General features: G+C 45.3%; 2 protein-coding genes across 2 annotated transcripts in view; one reads left to right on the forward strand and one right to left on the reverse strand.

Annotated features, from left to right (window-relative positions):
* col14a1a (collagen, type XIV, alpha 1a) overlaps positions 1-16,973 on the reverse strand; it is a gene marked incomplete at its 3' end in the record, with an annotated part of 214,852 nt that overhangs the window by 76,344 nt on the left and 121,535 nt on the right. The window contains exon 27 of the mRNA XM_079503710.1: positions 12,586-12,709. Coding sequence (XP_079359836.1) covers positions 12,586-12,709 — 124 coding nt within the window. The remainder of the gene's footprint in view (positions 1-12,585; positions 12,710-16,973) is intronic.
* Positions 312-1,256, forward strand: LOC306925541 (transcription elongation factor A protein 1-like; the record flags this gene model as incomplete). The annotated part of the gene is made up of 1 exon (XM_079504425.1): positions 312-1,256. One exon carries the CDS (start codon positions 312-314, stop codon positions 1,254-1,256), a length of 945 nt encoding a protein of 314 aa, XP_079360551.1.

Here is a 16,973-nt window from a genome sequence, read left to right on the forward strand (position 1 = left end):
AGTAGTTTGGCCCTGAAGTAGGGAGCCGTATAGAATATTGTTAGAGTTTACCCTAATATAGAGTTCCACACATCATCAATATTTGCTTAAATATTTAAATATCAGCATATATTATTATATACGACTAAATACTCCATATTTTGGGAAATATTTGATGATGTCATGAAATACCACATCACAGGGCTCAGGTCTGTTTTTATAAAAGAAGGTGTCATGTCTGCTATTGCACAATACTGTGTGGTCCATCAAGCTGACTCTGTCTTGTGGCCTCTGAGATCAGATTTTCTTTCTTGTCGCCCCCTTTCTCCAAAATGGACAAAACGGACGAAGAGGCGATCATTAGAATCTCCAAGAAAATGGATAAAATGGCTCAGAAGAAAAATGAGTCTGGGGCTTTGGACCTACTGAATGAGCTGCGATATATCTCCATGTCTCTGGAGTTGCTTCAATCAACTAGAATTGGGATGTCTGTCAATGCCATCCGCAAGCAGAGTGCAGATAAGCAGGTGACATCCCTAGCCAAGTCCTTGATCAAATCATGGAAGAAGCTTTTAGATGAACCTGCAGGTGGAGACAAATCTTCAGAGAAGAGGAAAGAGCAGTCAACACCTGTCTCTCCCTCTCAGGGAACCCCAGAGCCTAACGGGGAAAGCAGCTCCAACAGCAGCCCCAGCAGTAACTCCAGCAGCAAGAGTGAGCCTGCAGATATTCCAACCAACACATCATCACTCATCTCCACGTTCCCCCGCGCACCCAGCACCTCTGACCCGGTTAGGATCAAGTGCAGGGAGTTGTTGTCCAGTGCCCTGCAGAAAGGAGATGACTACATTGCTATTGGTGCTGACTGTGAAGTACTTGGGGCACAGATCGAGCAATGCATCTTCCAAGAGTTCAAGAATACCGACACAAAATACAAGAATCGAGTTCGGAGTCGGATATCTAATCTAAAGGACGCAAAAAACCCCAACCTGAGAAGAACTGTGCTGTGCGGGAACGTGTCCCCTGAACGCATTGCCAAGATGACGGCAGAGGACATGGCCAGCGATGAGCTCAAAGAGATGAGAAAGAACTTGACCAAAGAGAGTGTAAGAGACCATCAGATGGCCACCAACGAGGGCACAGAATCTGAACTGTTGACCTGTGGCAAGTGCAAGAAAAAGAAGTGCAGCTATTCACAGATTCAGACTCGCAGTGGTGATGAGCCTATGACCACATATGTCTTATGTAATGAATGTGGACATAGATGGAAGTTTTGAATTAACAATATTGTTGTTAGAATTCAGAAAAATCAGACCCTGAAGTGAGTGGTACTGTACTGTACTGTACTGTACTGTACTGTACTGTACTGTACTGTACTGTACTGTACTGTACTGTACTGTACTGTACTGTACTGTACTGTACTGTGTGCACGCTCTACTGGCCACTAGGTGTTGCAGCTACGTACACATAAATACACGTACGTACGTACGTACGTACGTACGTACACATACATACACACATAGCTCCGCATAGGAGTGGCTAGCACCACTCAAGAATAACACAATTCCCGAACCAGGAATCCCTAACAGATTTTGTTTAATGTGGCACACTAATTTCCATACAGTATATAATTATCACTGCTTATTATTTTTGCTGTTCCCTTGCCCCTTTATTATATATTAAACACTTAAACATTGTGGCCAATCTTGCAAACCACTGGACCGATGAGCACCAGGTGTTCTATATACTTATAATGTACTGCCACACATTTCTTGAGTTGCTAGTGCCCCTCAAAAAACGTGTGGCAGTACACACAATGCCTGGCTTTGTGTGCGCCGCCCATGATGTCATGTGTGTGTCCAAGTCTATGGACTTTTTACTGAATAATTTCTTTCCAGTGTTTTTCAGTGAAACCCTTATTTAGAAGATTCCACGTGAACCGGATGTAGGAAAACGCGTGTTGTGAGTCGTGACAGACACACACGTCTTTTCTTTCACCCAGACAAGACCTTTTGTTGCCACGATCGTCGGTTCATTGGTTGTGGGCCACGCTAGTTAGACCCCTGAAGCGGCCCAAATAAGAGGGTCTGTGCGTGTGTGTGCATGTCCGAAGCTATCTCGCTGGACCAAACAGGCTCCAGAATATCTCCACAATTTTTTTTCACGTTTTATACTTTTTGAAATATTTAATAATAATAATAATAATAATGGAAATAAATGGGGATGTGATCATGCCAAAGCCCTGCCCAGAGCCATAGAGTAAGACAGAGTTACGACATTGAGGGGGCAGAAAACAGCCCGGTCACGTGGTTCATGTAATTTGACTGTCACTGTAAAGCCTATAGACTCCAATGCATTCCGTAAACTTCCGGTTCAGGCCTTTGTCACTATTCGCCAATAGTAGAAGAGCCGCCATTGGGCTGGCCCCATGAAAACGGAGTTGTCGTAACTGTCTTACTCTATGGCTCTGGCCCTGTCGATCTTTGGAGGCATATGTCACATTCGACCGAGTCCAGGCTAGTCCATCCACATAATTAACAAGTTTAAATTACTTTATTGAAACACTACTTTTATACAATCAATCCATAGCTGTCAAATCCCATAGTATTGACATCATAGATGAATTACATCTTACTGTACAGTACATGGTTGAATATGACTGCTGTAACGTCTAGTTTTGTACTAGTTTTGTACCTGCTGGGAACGATGCAAACTATTATTTCTACCAGCCTAGACACGGCACCTGAAGCCCTTGATATAACATTTGTACTGTCAACTGGTCTTGGCTTTCTCAATCATGCTGCTGTTTGCCTTTGTATACAGGCTATTCTACAGAATAATTAGACAGGTTAGTTTACAAAACGACACAAACCTCTGAATTAACATGGCAGAGAACTATCAGCAGGCAACTGGCTGTGTGGTTATACAGTAGCATCACTTGTGTAGGCTGAAAGGCAACAACTAATTAATCATGGTTTGACAGTTTATTCTGCAAAATAACCATGAAGCTGGTTAGTCTACAAAATGTACAAAATGTATGTCTGTGTACCACGGAATTTGATGATATGATTCGGCTGAGCGTGGAATGTGATGATGTATGATGATAAGATGCGCGTGCGTGTGTGCGTGCGTGCGTGCGTGCGTGCGTGCGTGCGTGTGCACGTGTCCGTGTGCCCGTGTGTGTGTCATATTATCTCTCTATCTCAGAATTTCTAGAGTAGTCGACCATTTCAGCCTCAACCTTCTTTTTAGTTTACTTCTTCACTGAGCTGTCAGAGAAGACAAATGACAGACTTCTGGCTGGTAAACAGCAGTGTTGTCAGAGACCTACTGTACCAGTAATACATCTGTTTCTACACGGTTCTATCATACTGGGTCAGACTGGACGTAGCCAGGCATGGAGAGGGGAGGGGGGGAGAGGGGAGGCGAGGGGAGAAGGGAGGGCAGGGGAGGAGAGGAGAGGAGAGGAGAGGAGAGGAGAGGAGAGAAGAGAAGAGAAGAGAAGAGAAGAGAAGAGAAGAGAAGAGAAGAGAAGAGAAGAGAAGAGAAGAGAAGAGAAGAGAAGAGAAGAGAAGAGAAGAGAAGAGAAGAGAAGAGAAGAGAAGAGCGATAGATACAAAGATGGTACAGAGAGGCAGACATTTAGGAGAAAGAAAGAAAGAAAGAAAGAAAGAAAGAAAGAAAGAAAGAAAGAAAGAAAGAAAGAAAGAAAGAAAGAAATAGATAGATGTCCAAAGGTCTTAGACTCAACGGCCCATCATAAATCAGCTGTCCCTCTCTATGTGTGTCAGTGCCCTGTGTTACATCAATTCTCAGTCTGCTTCATTCTCAGGAGCTTTTAGCCTCCAGACCCACAGTTCTGACTCTGTTGGCTGATTCAATCCAAACTGTTCAACCAAGAGCAGACACACCCACAGTTCTTACGATGCTGGCTGAAGCAATCAAAAACTGTTCAACCAAGAGTATACACAGAATAGAATAATACAAATATAATTTAATTTGCTTGTTTCACGGGTGAGCTATTGAATTTCTACTGGTTCTGCCTTCCTGGATGCAGGAGGTGAATGAATATCTACATGAATCTGTATGTGTAGATTATGATTATAATATTTTTCATTATCCTCTACTGTAGGTTCATCAGCCTACAAACTGTGAATTTGAATAAAAATCACACCTGTGTGAAGTGAGGGGCGCTCTTATCATCGTACATCATCATTCCGGCCAATGAGAATTTAAGGTTCTCACCTTCGTCTTCAATGTCAAAATTGTCCATTCATTGTCAATGGCATTTAATGTAAAAAAAAAGAGTCACTATCCTACACAGAAAAATCCACATTTGTACACGTACTTTCTGTTCTAGGTTCTCAGAATATTGGAGCTCCATTTTCAATGCTTTTACTGAAATAGTTGAACCTATTAAATGCAATGCCCTTACACTTACAGCTGTTGGCTTGTGGCATGTGCAAACTAGTCAAGAAGATGAATCATTCAATTAGAAGGACATTTCTCCTCAAAAGCTTAACCACTTTATACCTCTTGACCAAGGTCCCCTCCTTTCCTCTACACCAAATCTGTTCAGCATGTTGAGATCTGCCATGTTTTCCTCCTTTTTTTTCTTTTCTTTTTCTCCATAATGGGAATGAGTTGATCATCATGTTCATATTGTCTGAATTATACATTTTTGAGTGGTGTAAACCACTCCTACAACTGGCTTTGTTAGTTTACGTGTCTGTCTGTCTGTTTGTCTGTCTGTCTGTTCGTACCAAAAAATTAGCATGGTTGCTATGGTCACCCAGTTCACAATCACACGGGTGTGATTTAATTACGTCAGACCACAGCTGATCAGTCTATATAAGACCTTACACCACTCAGTTCACACGGGTGTGATTTTTTGTATAATTTATCACCTACTACAGTAACTGAATCATTACGTTCTCTCACATCAGAAACACTGCTAGAATGAGAAGCATAAGGAGAGGCAGAAGCTAAATAACACATAGAGATCATTTCCCAACTAATCTCTGTGAAAATATATTCCTGAACAGCAGAGGATTAGACTACAACTAAGGCTGAAACTGGAATTCAGTCACTCCGACACACACACACACACACACACACACACACACACACACACACACACACACACACACACACACACACACACACACACACACACACACACACACACACACACACACACACAGGGGATTAACACTAATACGACTATAGTGACTGGAAATCGATCATACCAAAATATTCCCACAGTCGCACAATCACACGCAATCATGCACGTGCAATTATACGCACGCACGCACGCACGCACGCACGCACGCGCGCACGCACGCGCGCACGCACAAAACACACACACACACATACACACACACACACACACACACACACACACACACTCCTCTACATAAATACAGGGGAGCAGAGTCAGGGATTAGTGCCAAATACTTCTGTAGATACTGGAAATCAATCATCCCAACTCACACACATAGAGTACATGCAGGGATAATCACTAACACAACAACAGCTACTTCAAATCAATCATCCCCACCAACACGGCAACACAGAGGAAGGCTAATGCCTTAATGAATAAATGCATAGTGGAAAGCCAAACCACAGCATATCTGTTTCAGCACACTGAATCCCATAAAGTACATGCACTTATAGTAGTGGATACAGGGAGTACAGCACTGACTGGAATTAACACAGTGGGGGAATATGAGAATTTACTGTAGCTGACATAAGGCTTATTTATACTCAACATTATAAGCGCATGTACGGATACAGACACAGCCTCTCTCTGTTTCCTTTTTTCTTTTTGTAGACTAGAAAAGTATGTTCCTCAGAGCGTGTAGGCCTGTGTCTCTGTGGCGGAAAAAGTACTCACATGTACTACATACTGCGATGTAGAACTACTCTGTCCGGAATTCAAAATGTCATTGAGTAAAAGTACAAAGGTATTGGCATCAAAATCTAGGCCTACTTTAAGTACCACAAGTAAAATAATCGTTATGCAGAATGTCTCATTGCAAATTTTCATATGTATATAAAAATCTTTTGAACAACAGCAGATCTACAAGCTTACAATGTGTCGCATCGTGATACATTGTTAGCTTGTAGAAGTCGTTAGTGTATGTTTTGTCATAATAATGAAAACCTATACAAAGTAACTAGTAACTAAAGTTTTCAAATAAATGTAGTGGAGTAAAAGTACAATATTTGCCTCTGAGATGTAGTGGAGTATAGAAGTAGGCCTAAAAGTACTGGAAATTGGATTTACTCAAGTAAAGTAAAAAATAAAAATGTTACTTAAGTACAGTAAGTTTGTTGACAGTCTGACGACCCCTATGGGCAGATGTGAACGTGGAAAGAGGCCTCTCAACATGCAATTCCAATATGAGTAATGATTGGATGCATGATGGAGTTGTTTGTAAGAATTAAGCCCCGCCCACAAGGGTTACCACACATTCTAGCCTGGTGGAGATAAATGTGCCAATGAATGTGTTGCGTTCTTCTTTCGTGCATCGTCATCATTATGTCCATCTCACTGACACACACACACACACACACACACACACACACACACACACACACACACACACACACACACACACACACACACACACACACACACACACACACATCTCACTGTCTTGCAGCGACCCCCTGGTCTCTGGTCCCACTTGGAAGAGGCCGGCCTCTGAAGGTGGTCTAGACATGGGACAGATGGTGATTCTGTGGTCGGCAGTCTTCTCAGGCTCGCTCCACTTGGCTGATGCGAGGCCAGGCCCCACTTCTTCATGGACAATTTGAAGCAGACAGCCCCAGTATGTAGGTTTCGGATGTTATCGCCGTATTTAATGTCTGTCATCAGCCGTTATCAACACCATTCAATGCAGCCAGTATGGACATTTCCACATACTGACGTTGTTGTCAGCAGTTGTCCGACGTGGCGTTGGTCGCGCTGTCCGACTATTACTAACCGTAACAGCAAAATTTCACCCTAACTCTAACCTTAACCCTAACCTTAACCTCAGTCTTAACCGACCACGTAATTCCCTTAACCCATTCAGGACGGGAACCCCTTTTGGTGTTTTAAGCATTATGTTATACTTTAGCTATTGAAAAATAACAGATCTACAAGCTCATAGCACAGCACCGAGTGCCACGCTACAAGCTTGTAGATCTGCTATTTTAGAAAAATCTTGAAAATGTGGCGCAAATCGTTGAATACAGGCCAAATACAGATAATTCTGGGGGTCCTTGACATGACAAAGGTTGAGCACCACTGAGACAAACGTTGAGCACAGAAAACTAGACCACAGCCTCCACGTGGTCTCCCCTGCAGGTAGGACATGGGGGTGGGTGTAGGGGAATAGACCACAGGTAGGACATGGGGGTGGGTGTAGGGGAATAGACCACAGGTAGGACATGGGGGGGGGGGGGGGGTGTAGGGGAATAGACCACAGGTAGGACATGGGGGTGGGTGTAGGGGAATAGACCACAGGTAGGACATGGGGGGGGGGGGGTGTAGGGGAATAGACCACAGGTCGGACATGGGGGTGGGTGTAGGGGAATAGACCACAGGTAGGACATGGGGGGGGGGGGTGTAGGGGAATAGACCACAGGTAGGACATGGGGGTGGGTGTAGCGGAATAGACCACAGGTAGGACATGGGGGTGGGTGTAGCGGAATAGACCACAGGTAGGACATGGGGGTGGGTGTAGGGGAATAGACCACAGGTAGGACATGGGGGGGGGTGTAGGGGAATAGACCACAGGTAGGACATGGGGGTGGGTGTAGGGGAATAGACCACAGGTAGGACATGGGGGTGTGTGTAGGGGAATAGACCACAGGTAGGACATGGGGGTGGGTGTAGGGGAATAGACCACAGGTAGGACATGGGGGTGGGTGTAGGGGAATAGACCACAGGTAGGACATGGGGGGGGGGGTGTAGGGGAATAGACCACAGGTAGGACATGGGGGGGGGGTGTAGGGGAATAGACCACAGGTAGGACATGGGGGTGGGTGTAGGGGAATAGACCACAGGTAGGACATGGGGGTGGGTGTAGGGGAATAGACCACAGGTAGGACATGGGGGTGTGTGTAGGGGAATAGACCACAGGTAGGACATGGGGGTGTGTGTAGGGGAATAGACCACAGGTAGGACATGGGGGTGTGTGTAGGGGAATAGACCACAGGTAGGACATGGGGGTGGGTGTAGGGGAATAGACCACAGGTAGGACATGGTGGTGGGTGTAGGGAATAGACCACAGGTAGGACATGGGGGTGGGTGTAGGGGAATAGACCACAGGTAGGACATGGGGGTGGGTGTAGGGGAATAGACCACAGGTAGGACATGGGGGTGGGTGTAGGGGAATAGACCACAGGTAGGACATGGGGGTGGGTGTAGGGGAATAGACCACAGGTAGGACATGGGGGGGGGTGGGTGTAGGGGAATAGACCACAGGTAGGACATGGGGGTGTGTGTAGGGGAATAGACCACAGGTAGGACATGGGGGTGTGTGTAGGGGAATAGACCACAGGTAGGACATGGGGGTGGGTGTAGGGGAATAGACCACAGGTAGGACATGGGGGTGGGTGTAGGGGAATAGACCACAGGTAGGACATGGGGGTGGGTGTAGGGGAATAGACCACAGGTAGGACATGGGGGTGTGTGTAGGGGAATAGACCACAGGTAGGACATGGGCGTGGGTGTAGGGGAATAGACCACAGGTAGGACATGGGGGTGGGTGTAGGGGAATAGACCACAGGTAGGACATGGGGGTGGGTGTAGGGGAATAGACCACAGGTAGGACATGGGGGTGGGTGTAGGGGAATAGACCACAGGTAGGACATGGGGGTGTGTGTAGGGGAATAGACCACAGGTAGGACATGGGGGTGGGTGTAGGGGAATAGACCACAGGTAGGACATGGGGGTGTGTGTAGGGGAATAGACCACAGGTAGGACATGGGGGTGGGTGTAGGGGAATAGACCACAGGTAGGACATGGGGGTGTGTGTAGGGGAATAGACCACAGGTAGGACATGGGGGTGTGTGTAGGGGAATAGACCACAGGTAGGACATGGGGGTGGGTGTAGGGGAATAGACCACAGGTAGGACATGGGGGTGGGTGTAGGGGAATAGACCACAGGTAGGACATGGGGGTGGGTGTAGGGGAATAGACCACAGGTAGGACATGGGGGTGGGTGTAGGGGAATAGACCACAGGTAGGACATGGGGGGGGGGGTGTGTAGGGGAATAGACCACAGGTAGGACATGGGGGTGTGTGTAGGGGAATAGACCACAGGTAGGACATGGTGGTGGGTGTAGGGGAATAGACCACAGGTAGGACATGGGGGTGGGTGTAGGGGAATAGACCACAGGTAGGACATGGGGGGGGGGGTGTAGGGGAATAGACCACAGGTAGGACATGGGGGGGGGGGGGTGTAGGGGAATAGACCACAGGTAGGACATAGGGGTGTGTGTAGGGGAATAGACCACAGGTAGGACATGGGGGTGGGTGTAGGGGAATAGACCACAGGTAGGACATGGGGGTGGGTGTAGGGGAATAGACCACAGGTAGGACATGGGGGTGGGTGTAGGGGAATAGACCACAGGTAGGACATGGGGGTGGGTGTAGGGGAATAGACCACAGGTAGGACATGGGGGTGGGTGTAGGGGAATAGACCACAGGTAGGACATGGGGGTGTGTGTAGGGGAATAGACCACAGGTAGGACATGGGGGTGGGTGTAGGGGAATAGACCACAGGTAGGACATGGGGGTGGGTGTAGGGGAATAGACCACAGGTAGGACATGGTGGTGGGTGTAGGGGAATAGACCACAGGTAGGACATGGGGGTGGGTGTAGGGGAATAGACCACAGGTAGGACATGGGGGTGGGTGTAGGGGAATAGACCACAGGTAGGACATGGGGGGGGGGGGGGGGTGTAGGGGAATAGACCACAGCCTCCATGTGGTCTCCCCTGTTCCCTATAGGACATGGGGGTGGGTGTAGGGGAATAGACCACAGCCTCCATGTGGTCTCCCCTGTTCCCTATAGGACATGGGGGTGGGTGTAGGGGAATAGACCACAGCCTCCATGTGGTCTCCCCTGGGGGTGGGTGTAGGGAATAGACCACAGGTAGGACATGGGGGTGGGTGTAGGGGAATAGACCACAGCCTCCATGTGGTCTCCCCTGGGGGTGGGTGTAGGGGAATAGACCACAGGTAGGACATGGGGGTGGGTGTAGGGGAATAGACCACAGGTAGGACATGGGGGTGGGTGTAGGGGAATAGACCACAGGTAGGACATGGGGGTGGGTGTAGGGGAATAGACCACAGGTAGGACATGGGGGTGGGTGTAGGGGAATAGACCACAGGTAGGACATGGGGGTGGGTGTAGGGGAATAGACCACAGGTAGGACATGGGGGGGGGGTGTAGGGGAATAGACCACAGGTAGGACATGGTGGTGGGTGTAGGGGAATAGACCACAGGTAGGACATGGGGGTGGGTGTAGGGGAATAGACCACAGGTAGGACATGGGGGTGGGTGTAGGGGAATAGACCACAGCCTCCATGTGGTCTCCCCTGGGGGTGGGTGTAGGGGAATAGACCACAGCCTCCATGTGGTCTCCCCTGGGGGTGGGTGTAGGGAATAGACCACAGCCTCCATGTGGTCTCCCCTGGGGGTGGGTGTAGGGAATAGACCACAGCCTCCATGTGGTCTCCCCTGGGGGTGGGTGTAGGGAATAGACCACAGCCTCCATGTGGTCTCCCCTGGGGGTGGGTGTAGGGAATAGACCACAGCCTCCATGTGGTCTCCCCTGCAAGCAACGATAGATGGTGCAAGGCCAGCGCTCCTTGTTTGTCAGAAAATGTTTGATTCTGAAGTGTATTGCTTAAAATCCATGCCAACATAAAGGACACATGGAAATGATGTGAGAAGTGATGGTTGTATTGTTTGAATATGAAACATTTATTTGTGTACATAAAGGGAGTGTACATAACTGGGCCTATAGAGCAAGGGTATTCAACTAGATTAGGCCGGGGGCCACAACTGCAGAGTGATTGTGTGTGGGGGGCCGGACATTTGTGGGTCCTCAAAATGCATTTTGTGTTCAACTACAAAGATTTATGTAATACATTTGTGCACAGTATGAGTGCAGGGTGATATATGTCTATATACAATATACTACACAGTATGAGTGCAGGGTGATATATGTCTATATAAAATATACTACACAGTATGAGTGCAGGGTGATATATGTCTACAGTATATACAAGACAAGTATATTGTTGCTGTCGGGAGGAAACCACCTAACTTTTTGAGGTTTTGGATTCTTTCTTTTTTTTTCACAAATCAGTGAACACCGAATATTGAACCAATGGAAAGTAGTAAAAAACACTTTAGACAAAACCTCTTAACTGCATTGGACCTTCAAACTGTCTGCTAGCAACTAACTCCACCACCTCTCCCCCTCTCATGCTAGTAATTGATATTATATAAAGTCACACCACCAACTTTGATGAGGCAGTATTGCTTTCTTTTAAAAATATAAGATTTTCTTAATTTCCTGAAAAATGTATATTTCTCATTTCCTGAAAAATGATCATTTTGGAATTAGGTGGTTTCGTCCCAACAGCAGAGATATACTACCTTAGAATAGATGTAGACCTATTTGACAGTGCATAAACATAACGAGCACCAGCTGGAAACACACACACACACGCACGCACGCACGCACGCACGCACTCACGCACGCACGCACGCACGCACGCACGCACACACGCACACACGCACACACACACAGCTGCTCTGTGGCCAACATTGAGAACTTAAGCCTGCTGTGATATTGGAAAAAAGTCCCAGTTCATAATATGCAGTATGAAACAGTACGATTGTAACACAGGGCAGTACTTAAACACAGCACAGTCCCTCAGTAACACAGAAACCTTCGAATGACTGGGGAAAAAAGTTAGGTCATCAAGAGTGGACAAACTGATTGATTTCCCCATTAATGCAAATGTAATGATGTATTAATGCCTTCCAGACAGGGTGAAGTGTACAATTTATTGATGATTTGAGCTGAAAAAACAGCATTTCAGCATCATAGCTCTGGCCTCCTGACCGAGGCTTGGGCCCCAGCAGGGCAAAAGAACCCAGCGCACCACCACAGGTCCACAGCCTACTGGCAGCATGCATAATACAGTTTGCTGCCTTTCAGTCCAACAGCACTCCGGACACACACACACGCACGCACGCACGCACGCACGCACGCACGCACGCACGCACGCACGCACGCACGCACGCACGCACGCACGCACACATGCAGAGGCATAGTCACGCCTTGAAATTGACTTGAAAAAAGTATGGGAGTGGCTTACTTCTTATAAACCAAACACCATTATGATTGCATATATCATGTAAAATCAGGGCAACCACACTTGCAAATTCCTGAAATTGTACCTTTCTAGTTTCTTCTAACTTCTGACAACAAAATAAAATCTGCTACTGTTACGACTGTAAATGTGCTACAACTGCGGCTTGCGATATGGATATTTAGTAAAACTAAAATCAACAACTGCATGCCTGACCTGTTTTGGTGTTTCCTCCTTTATATTGGATCTTCTGGATAGCCTCCAGCAGTGTCTCTTTGTTGCCATGAGAACTCAGCTGGAATTCTGTGCGTGCATCGTCACTGAACTGGGCTATGGCCACCTACGGAGACAGAGAGGAGAGAGAAACGCAGTAAATACTTTTTTGTCATACTTTTTGAAATGTTAACCTTTTAAAACTTCAAGTATGCGTATACTAGAAGTCGAACTGGGCTGAAACCTTTCCCTTAATATGGAGATGACTGACGTCATAGTACTGAGATCTTAGAAGACTGCTGTCATAATAGACCCTGTCCTGTTCAAAGAACATCGACTGATTTTCAGCACTGTGGAAATTGGATTACCAATTATGGTAATCCACACCTAAGGGATCCACATGGGATCTCAGACTGCAAGACCTCAGCCTGCGTCATTCATGACGTATCTATGACATATCTACTGTATGACATATGACTTCAAATTTGGGAAAGGTTTCCGATCTGAGCGCATTGACATCCATTACAAATGTATGTTAATTATTTATAAATCACACTCCAGTATGGAGTGAACGGTACCTTTGATGAGTTGATCTGCTGCACCCACTATCAAGTACAGTACATGCCTTCATAGTAATTACTTGCGCAAGTACTGCGATCGGCTGGGTATGTATGTCGATGTTGTCCACCGGCCAATGGGCATGTATGTATGTTGGTGTCCTCCACCGGCCATACCCATTGGCCGCTGGACAACACCGACATACATACGTACTTTAGTTGTAAATAAAGGGTGTAAAACATTTAGAACAGCAATTGTAGTAAACATTGGTAACACTTTAATTGCCCGGAACTATTTCATCCATTACATTCATGCGCCCAGTCGATTTATAAACACGGACGCCTTTTCCGGACGGACCGGCCGGAAGTTCATGATGTTGTGTAGCAGCTAACAATAGCCACAGCACTTTAGAGTCGATCGACAACAACGGGAGACAAGAATAAATCTATCGAGACTAGCGACTGGACCGCGGAGCGCCGTCTAACACAGGATCTTTTTTCAGAAAAAGACGGGATGATTTAGATCGCGATTTATGAACGTTTTAAGATTTTCGTTTCCTTCGGCTAAACAGAGGAGGGAGTTTTTTGATGACGTCTCACTCTTGCGCGTCACCGAGGAGAGCCCAGCAGGCGCGCCTGGGCTATACAGCCAGGCGATCCGTTCTCGTATCAATAAACTTCGTCTTTAGGACAATACTTCGTCCTGAGCGTCGGGCGTTACTAATAGAAAGGACAAAGAACTTCGTCCTGGGCGATGGGAGTGTTAATAGCATTGCGCACAAGTAGATACATGGCGTACTTGGGTGCAAAGTGCAAGTTGGCAGCTCGACAAAGTGCATTTCTAGTTTATTTTGCTATTGACTTGAATAGGAATTGGGGGGCGGCATTAACATAAACACTTGTTGGAGCAGTTAGCACCGCTCAAAAACAGTATAAAACATACATTTAAAAAAAGAGTGGATCTTTGGCCAACTGGTTGTGTGCATACAAAGTTTGGTGCTGATGCAGTCCAGCAGTTTGCGAGATTAGCTCCAAACACACACATAGTTGCTGTAAAAACAAGCAACAGTAGCAACAACCTCATCTGGACTGTACTACTTCAAATACAGTAGGTGAAACCAATACAGGATCATAGCTTTCACTGAAAGTACATGCATTAGCTGGTGGTCCAAGCTTTTTGCACACTCCGTATGAAATCTGTCGACTTGGAATATAATATCACATTATGGCCTCATTTTGCGAAAAGCTCTTTAAGCTCTTGATGAAAAAGCAGTGAAATATATACTCACTCATAAATCAGAGCCATAATCATCCTAATCACCTTACTCTAAGACGGCGATCAACTATCATTACCCCCGGACTGCTAATGGTGCTGTTGTTGGCATGGGCTAGTTTACATTCACCAGCCAGCTCACTCTCACATTCTCTGTACGGCCAAGTCCCCAGCTCTCTCACATTACTGCTTATGTTTTGCAGTGGGCAGCACCGCAACCAGTTATTTTCTATGGTGTTCAGGCAAGGCAGCAGACTGAAGAGCAGCATGGAATAATTGAAGCCTTCAAGGGCGGAAGGCTTCAATAGCAGGGTAGAGTAAGCACCTCTGCGTAAGGTGGCGAATGAACAAAGCTCTTGTAACAGGGATACAGTAGCCTATATGCCTATTGCAAGAGCCCTGCAGAAATGTATATAACAGTGAGCATCGGTGGCCAAATTTGAGCTACTATTGCTAAGACAGCTGGTAAAACATTAGTCTGAGTCTGGCACTGCAAATTCTCCCATGGTCACTTTTCACAGCTTCTGGGCCATTATGTAAAGCTTTTTAACACAGATCATGTTGTTTGGTTAAAGCTTCTGTCATGCATTTATAATTTGCTGATGATAATAATAATTACAATACACTTCACACAAGTCAATGAGACACAATATTAAACCAGGGGCCATATTAGGGTGTGTACAGTATGCATAAAAATTAGCAAATGAGCAAAAAATGTATGCAAATATCTGTATATACTGTATGTAAAGAAAACTTGACGTGAGACGTACGTCTCCACATACAGATGATGTATGCAGATATTCAGGGATAATAGGAGAGATTATACAGGAACAATCATGTGATGTTTTTTATTGGGTTTTTTTACACATTAAATAAAATAGTATTTATGTATTTTAAATTGTTGGCAATAAATTGTTTTCGAATCTTTGAATCTTGTTTCTTCTGTTTAAGAATAAAGAATAATAAAGAATAATAAGATATAAATAATAAATATTAAGAATAATAAGGATGGATAAGGAATAGGATAATAATATTGCCCATTATATTTACATGAAATAAACATGTTCTCCTCAGCATTCTGAAAAACCGACTGTTTAAGACAAAACAACAAAAAGAAAATACTGCACTTCACCAAAAAAAAGACTGACATCTGTCCTACAGTGCTAGTCATATCTCCTCCTCCAGAGTTACACTTGTGACACTTTCTCACCTCTCTTCTTCTCTAATATTCTGTAGAGATAAATGCAGAACAATGTATGCATCCATTTAGTGTGGATGATGTGCAAATCCTTCATAAACATGGCCGAAATACCACAAACTAGCCTTCTCTTAGCAATAATCACAGAGTTCAGACCTCTAGAATAACTTCTGTGCTCATGTCCTCAATATTTTTGAACGTTCAGTATTTTGCATACAGTTTTTAGGTAACAATGCAACACTAGCCAATACACAGCAGCCTGGCTCATAGAACAACATTAATTTGAAGGGAAAACGGATCAAACTGAATCACTGGAGGCTTTTACAGACACAACCTTTATATGCTCTGCCCTCAGTGAATTGTCATGGCGTGGCCAGTGACAACAAAGTGTAAGTCAACTCTTCACTACAGCCAGCCCTGCTGCAACAGATGCTTAAATTAAATTAATACCTGGAAATGGCAACGTGCTCACTGTGGGGAATTTCTGGCGGAGGTAGAGAGTTTTTGCCCTTTCAAGTGATAAGATGTGTTTATGGATGGTCACTAGAGAGATATTTCAACTCCGTTTGTACCTCCTGGAAGTTGGCTTGTGTCTCTTCCAAAACTACCGCTGCTTTTAACACACTTCACTGCTGACATGCAGAATGAATTTGAAGCAGAAACTATGCGGAACGTCTGACGAATCACAGAAGCCGAACTAGTTCAGTTAGTCACAAGATCTCAGAGGCACTGAACACGCGAAATCAGTTCCGAGACTGCCAACCCAAACCTCTGAAGAACGTCTGTACAGTATAGCCAGCTGAAATGAACACATTTTACCGGGTCAGGTGTACAGTAGTATACAATAGGCTTTAGTATGAAGATGATGTTTTGTTTATTTAGACCCATTAACTACTGTACTGTAATTTTTAACAATAGTTCCATAACAGAAGTGTCTCAGAACATGTCTCACTCTGCTACCATTCTGCATGAATGCCATGTGGTGATGATGAGAAAAACATCTTTCAGAGACATGCTAATATGTTTTTTTAAATTGAGTAAAATGTTCTTTTGGAGATTGGCAGAGGGAGAGAGAGAGAGGTAGAGAGAGAGGTTTTTTGAAATAATAACATTAAATACATTAAAACAAGAACAAAAAAGAGAAAAGGTAACAGAAAAAAATAATGTTTTTTTTTATTGACTAGATTGGTTGCTATGGTAACATTGACTGACATAGGGCATGCTTGTCTGACCCCAATTCCAGCGATAGTGATTGAGAGCACATTCAAGACGCTTTAAATCCCATTTGCTCATCTCATGTTTGAGAAATTCAATATATCCGAGTCCCACTGAATACATTGCTCTGCTCAGCACTGATCGAGCT

The sequence above is a fragment of the Electrona antarctica genome, assembly GCF_951216825.1.
Source record: "Electrona antarctica genome assembly, chromosome: 6".
NCBI lineage: Eukaryota > Metazoa > Chordata > Actinopteri > Myctophiformes > Myctophidae > Electrona > Electrona antarctica.